Source organism: Pyrus communis, chromosome 9 (assembly GCF_963583255.1).
Source record: "Pyrus communis chromosome 9, drPyrComm1.1, whole genome shotgun sequence".
Taxonomy (NCBI): Eukaryota; Viridiplantae; Streptophyta; class Magnoliopsida; order Rosales; family Rosaceae; genus Pyrus; species Pyrus communis.
Genome location: NC_084811.1, coordinates 8,444,939 through 8,452,020, shown reverse-complemented (window position 1 = coordinate 8,452,020; position 7,082 = coordinate 8,444,939). Strand labels below are relative to the sequence as shown.

General features: G+C 36.0%; 1 protein-coding gene across 1 annotated transcript; it reads left to right on the top strand.

Annotated features, from left to right (window-relative positions):
* Positions 1-3,016: 3,016 nt before the first annotated feature.
* LOC137744329 (uncharacterized) lies at positions 3,017-6,716 on the top strand. Its single transcript, XM_068484168.1, has 4 exons — positions 3,017-3,179; positions 3,475-3,551; positions 3,683-5,366; positions 5,719-6,716. Exons 1-4 carry the CDS (start codon positions 3,017-3,019, stop codon positions 6,390-6,392), a joined length of 2,598 nt encoding a protein of 865 aa, XP_068340269.1. The 3' UTR covers positions 6,393-6,716.
* Positions 6,717-7,082: the final 366 nt, after the last annotated feature.

Below are 7,082 nucleotides of genomic sequence, written 5' to 3'. Positions count from 1 at the left end.
ACCTACACAACGCAAACACTTCATTCCATGGCCATATAATCATCATCTTACATCATATGTAGTGTGTGTATATAGGGACAGATAAGTGACACTATTTTTTGTACATTATTTTTTACGCATGCTTTTGCGAAGTCTATTTCGTAATGTATTTCAACGATCCGAATCGTCTATATTTTAGGTTTTTCCTCAAAAATCATGTCTACTAAAAATCACTCACATTTGAAACTATATGACCATTAGATTAAAAGTTTAGGCTTTATTTGTGGAACCGCATTCGTCGATTTTCTTCAATACAGATAAATGTCTTACTTGTTTTCGATATGCCCAATTTTTTGCAAAGGATGATCTATGAATGATGTTCTAAAAGATAGATGTTTCAGATCATTAAAATACAATACGGACTAGGCTCCATAATAACGTGTGCCAAAAGTTGCGTTAAAAAAAAATAGTGTCATAGGTCCCCATATATATATATATATATATATATATATATATATATATATATATATTTTTATGTGTGCAGGAGGGTATGGAAATAGGGAGCAAGGTGTTCGGAAAATATATATGTGAATGTCATTCAAGGACACTTCATGAATAAACTGATTTTTTTTTTTTTTTTTTGCGCACTTCCCGCGTTGTTAATGTCTTATATTTAATATTAGGAAACGCTCAAAGATTCAAATCATGGATTTGTTACTGTATACTTATCAAATTTCTTCAGATGAAATTTTAACATTAGATAATATGCATGTTATTAGACTAGTCGATCATGCATCCAGTTCAAACAAGTGATTTCAATTAAATTTAATAAGTATTGGACAGTCAACATCACTTATGTAAACGATTCATCCCAGATCTATCTATTCTCAAAATCATTTTCGATACAACATATCTGGGGGTGGAAATTTTTACCAAATTATCATATCAACCGTCCTACCAACCATGCCATATTATTACCAAAAATTTGTACCAATTGGTAATAGTATGGTATTTGTACCGTACCATACTGTTTCGGTATGGTACTACTACCCAATACCAGTACCGGTGGTATACCGTACCTACCAATATTATTAATATTATATTATGTATTTATTCATATAATTATTTGAGGGCAAAATTAATAATAATTATTGTAGAAGTGTAAAAAATGTAAAAACAAGAATATACAATCACTCATAGTGACAATATAGTGACAAGCTTTACAACTTTCATGAAGATGTTAGCTTCAAAATCCAACACTATAATCCTTAAACCTTAAATTTATATTTAACCGTCGATTGTCATTTACGCTTTATTCTTCTTACTGAATTTCATTTTTTAAATTTTCGTTTTTGAAAACATGATCATCTGGCAGATGTAAGAAGATGAACAGTTCAGATCTTTGATATCACGTTTCGATATTTATGATTAACTGAAATATGAGTTGATGTCGTATAATTTGTAGAAACTTTATAAACATCAAGCAATATTTTCACTAACCGTAAAACTCTGAACATAACATCAACGATCCAAACCATTCACCTTCATGCATCCTCTAATAGATCATGTTTTCAAAAAAGAAAATCCGAAAAAATAAAATAAAATTTGATGAGAAAAATGAAGCGTAAATATAAACAACAATCAACGGTTAAATTTTGATATGTGATTTATATGATTATAATGACGAATTTCAAAGTTAAGCTCGTCACAAAAGTTGTAAAATTTGTCATTACGAGCGTTTATATATTTTTTCTATATTTTTTACACTTCTACAATAATTAAAAAATATTAGATTTTGGGCAAACTAAGCGGCGTAAAACAAAACGGCAATTACTATTGGCATACCATACCAACCAAACTATTCGGTATACCAAAAATTCGGTACGATAACGGTAATAGATTTTACCGTACCAAATATTTGGTATGGTAATTGGTACAAAGATTTTGGTACGGTAATGTACCAAAACCACCCCTAAGCATATCTTGTTATTAATTTCAAATGTACTCTTAATCTTATTGTCAAATTGAATTTTTTTTTTTATATAATTCAATCCAAATGGATTGTTACTATTTTTTTTCCCGGCGATAGGATTTTATTGATGATTAAAGAGCAAGACAATTTTCGAGAAGAATATCCTGGATAATGTTATTAGATTCGTTAAGGCTTTAAACACTTGCTGATGTGGAGTAGTTGAGGCCATTGGACCCCAAGTCCCAAACCTAAAGGCTAAAACACAGGAGGATTTACTTAATTAATTGTCTCATCGCATGGCATGCACTTTTCAAGTTTCAACCTACGGACAGACAAACACGAACACGAGCTTGTTTAGTTCTTGTTTCTTAAACGTTCGTATGGATGGCTGCTGCGAAGAGGAGCATAGATTTCGTTTTAGCCCTCGATCATGAATCATCCATTCGATCAATGGTACGAAATACGATTAACTATATAAAATTATGCGTATTCTTTTTGGTTTTTTCTCTTGATTGATATCAATTTCGACGTCATTCATATGAATCAGAGTCCCATATATTTCAAGGAAAATTATTTTAATCAGAAAACTGATTTGGATGCATGTTTTGTTTCCCATATATTTCAGGGAGCATCAATCAAATTTAAACTTAGATTAGGAAATGCCTTCTGAAACAATTAAAGGAAATGCTGCTGCTAGCTTTAATTTGTTCTTCGGGGTAGATTAGGGGCATGTTTGAGATACGATTGCATTTGGTAGAAAAACATATAAATTTAGGTCTTTCTCTTTCAAGTGCTTTTCCAGGAAGCACAGTTGAAGTGCTGCTTCTAATAAAAGCGCTTATGAGTAGAATTGCTTCTTTAATGGTTGAATAATGTATGTCAAGTATTCTGAATTTGATGTGTAGGTGTTCGATATCTGATACATGTTATGTTGCCAATACAGTGGAATTCCATTTCCTTGTCCGTGATGATTCATTTTTGCTTGTAATTTGGATATAGGTTTTACGAGCTTGTAGCTGAAGCCGTCACTGGTCGTTCAAGTAGATTTGGGAGGTGAATTTTACCATGGGAAAGAATTTGAGAGACAAAAACCCTAACAATCCATCAGGGAATGAGCATTCATCAGGGTGCGTTTGGGGATTACTTCACATCATGAAGTATCACCACTGGCATTATGTCAAGAAAAGACAAGTGCACAAGAGGCGCCGCGGTAATAAACACACTGTCGGTAAGTAGAATGACTCCAGTCTATACTATATGAAAGTTTTTCTTCCTGCTTTCTTTTTCATCAAAGTTTAATCTTAGCCACTTTGACCATACACGCAAATTTTGTGCATAAAATCGATCTATGTGCATAAGAATCGGTCTTGTTTACTGCACTGGTAGCCTAAATTTCGTTCACTTTTGTAAGTAGTTCAATAGACTGGCTGGAACTTATGACTATGCCATGATATGTGATGTAAAATAATATTACAGTTTATTTATGTTGGGACTTTTTTTTCTTTCGGTCTGCTTCGCCACAGGAGTTGGGATTCTGGGAAGCTGTACTGCAAATACCCGTATGCCAGAAGACACTGATGCTAAGATTGACGAATCTACTGTAAGTTTCAGAAAAAGAATTTCTGATAGCATGCATTTTAGTCCACTATTGGATATTAATTTCTTTTCGTTTTCAAAAATTATACTTGAAAGAGTGATAGACAAAAGCAACATTTGATTTGATTTTATCAGGCTAAAGGAAAGACGATGCAGTCCATTCCAGCAGGCATACATTCTGTCAAGGCCCGAATAAGGGCACGGATTTCTGGAGAAATATCAAAGAAGAAGGGTAGGCATAACCGGAGTTCGAGCTACCCTGTACGATCACAATTGAAACAGCATCATTTCGAAGCACCAACTAACCTGCACCCGATTGCTGAAATGGTATTGAATGAGAATAGTCCTACAATTGTTCACCACGGCAATGAAAAATCTTGTGCTACAAGCAATCTGGCATCACCGCCCGCGACATCATATGAAGGACCAATTAGTGGCAACAATGATTGTTGTGGAGATAGTTTCCCACCAATCACTAGAGATCGCACCGTGCATGACCAGGTTAATGAGAATCAAAGGGATCACACATTTATCGAAGAAAAGCTGGATAATGACAGAATGCAAGATATGTTCAAGAAGAAGTTGATAAACCTAAAAGAACTCGATGCAGATGCTTCCTCGCACCATCCGAAGGAGTATTTGGAGGCTTTGGATATAATCAATGTGAACAAGGAGTTATTAGTAAAGATTTTACATGACCCCGGCTCTCCTTTGGCTGCGCACTTCAATAATCAGCAAGCCGTCAGTGCAAAAATGGGTTTAACTAGGTCAGACTCATTCCCTGTCAAGCTCAAGCACAAGCATGAGTTGACAGGGTCTCTTTTAAAAGAAGAAAGCAAGTCGAAAAACATCAGTAAAACAAAGAAGTTAGTAGGGTCGTCTTCTTTGAAATATGCTGGTGAACACTCAATTCCATCGATCAGTGAGCACACTGCAGATGGGATTCTAGAGCTAAACCAAACAATTGCTGATAATTCTAGTTCTGCCAAAAATTTGAGGAGCCGAGGTGAGAATCAAGTGTCAATTAAGCGGTTCAAGGATATTAGACAGAAAATAAAGCATGTAATCAAGGAGAGCAGACAAGAGAGAAATATGATTGCCATGGATGCCATCCTCCACAAGGTTCCTCATGGCCAAAAGCTTGCTAAAGAAATGGAGAAAGAGATCATTAACCATTCGAAGGACCTTGCAATGAATAGAGAAGGTAAAGACAGTTCAGCAAACAGTTTTGATAGCGAATATTCGATTTCTACCTTCAAGAAAAAGCAACAGCGCCACATGAGAAGAGCATCATCGCTCAATGCATCGCTAGATAAGTACTGTGAGTTTTACGAGTCTAGTTGCAACAGAGAAGCCAAATGCTATACAACATCCGAGAGATTGAAGTTGAGAAATGAAGGGGTAGGCTCACCTTTACGCTCTGTCCCAAAAACATTGGGGAGGATTTTTTCCTTGCCTGAAATGAAATCATATAACTATCAGAGTGAGGAATCTTCAGATGTGTTCTCTTCTGGAGCTCCAATTAGGGTTGTTGTGGATGACAGTGCAAGCAGAAGAAGTATTTCTGATGAACAAAATACTCTAGACTTTAGTATAGGTTCAGAATATCATATGCAGCTCGATGCGCCAGTAGAAAGTGAGATTAAAAAATTGGCCGATGTTGGTGAATTCAATGCAGCTTCCGGGAATAAGATGGCATCAACATCAGTTGCAGACAGTGAGAAAAGTGCTCCAGTGTATTCAGTTGTTGACGATATTGAAAACTTGACAGAACCGTTTCCTATCTCTGTGCCCGAGTTCAATGTTTCCCTCTCCGAAGGTATGTCTTAATTTTTATTAATAGGTTTTACCTTAAATTACATCATCTCAAACCAATTGCATGCATTCTTCAAAACTTTAATTTCTTGTTTGCTCTGAGAAACTTTATGTTCAATGAATCTATAAGTCCAGAAATTATCAGGTTTTTTAGTTTCAAGTTTTGGCACTTAATGATCAAACCAACTTTTGACTGAAAAAAAAAAAAAAAAAAAAAAAAAAAGATCAAACCAACTTTTTTCAGTGTAGAAAATGTGTTTCAAATATAAGTCGTTCTTCGTATTCTCCTGCATCAATCACCAATTGTTGAGATTTTAAGGCTGAAACGACTATGCTTATAGATATCAATTTTATAGGAGAAGAAACGGAAATAAAACCTAGAGATGAACAAGACAACTTGGCCAAGCTAGGGCATGATTTTGTTATTGGTACGCCTAAGGCGGTTCACATAGATACAGAGAAGATTGAAAGTCCAAGGAAGCACTTGAGGTATGACATGACTCATCTCCGTGTTGATGACAGAGACATGGCTGAATTCAATTACGTACGAAATGTGTTGAAGCAATCTGGATTCAATGGGAATGAGTCCCTTGGGACATGGCATTCTGATGACCAGCCAGTTGATCCTTTGATGTATGGAGACGCGGAGGGCTGCTTGGTGCATGGTCCTGATTGTTCAGGAAACGAAGAAGGCAAGAAATGCGATCACAATCTTTTGTTTGATATGATCAATGAGGTGCTGATGGAGATATATGGTAGGTCATACAACTACTGTCCAATGGCGTTGTCTTCACTATGTCACATTCCTCTAATGCCGGCAGGGCACCATGTTCTAAAGGAAGTTTGGGCCCTTGTGAGTTGGTACTTGTGCTTGAGACCTGAGGTTGATCAATCACTGGATTATGTTGTGAGCAGGGATCTTGCGAAGAACGACGGATGGATGAACCTCCAGTTTGATTCTGAGTGCATAGGGATTGAGCTGGAGGACTTAATTTTTGATGAAATTTTAGAGGAAGTTCTCTGTGTTTGAGCTTGTGGATGGATCGGCTTTCAGTTATCTGATATGTTGCCAAATCTGACAAGACAATATATGTTCTAAACTAGTTCAACCTGCAGGGAAGGAGAATCCGAAAGTGGGTGCAAATGATCAAGCACTCGGCCCTAGTCGATTGGCCTAACCCACATCTTTATGTAATATCATTACTTTGAACTTCACCAAGAACATAGAGAAAAGGATTAGGAACAGAGAGAATTATTTTGTTTATGTTCATATATCCTGTAGTAACTAGTGAAATATGAAATTTGAAGTGTATATTTAAAATTGGAGTTCATGCGTCCAGCAGTGTGAATTTGTGAGGAGATTTGCTTGTAACGGTTTACATTCTACAGTAATTAAACATAAAGTATTACATCAATAAAAAGAAATTGTGCCATGTGTCCCTCTCGAGTGAAGAGTCTTTCTCTCTTTTTGAGAGTATTTCTAATCTCTTTGTGTGAGGCTTCCAAATTTGAGCAAATCTGGTGGTGCCGACCATAGCTTAGGCTAGGGTCGGTCACTATTCTCTCCTTTCTTTCCTTGTTTTCTTTTTTACTTACTTCTACGGTTTTTCCACCTTGGTTGTTATACTAATCTGTTATGTTTCTCTTTCCTTAACAGTTTCCCTCCTCTTTGTTCATCCATATTCCAATTTTCAGCCATTACAATCTGCTGAGATTGTGT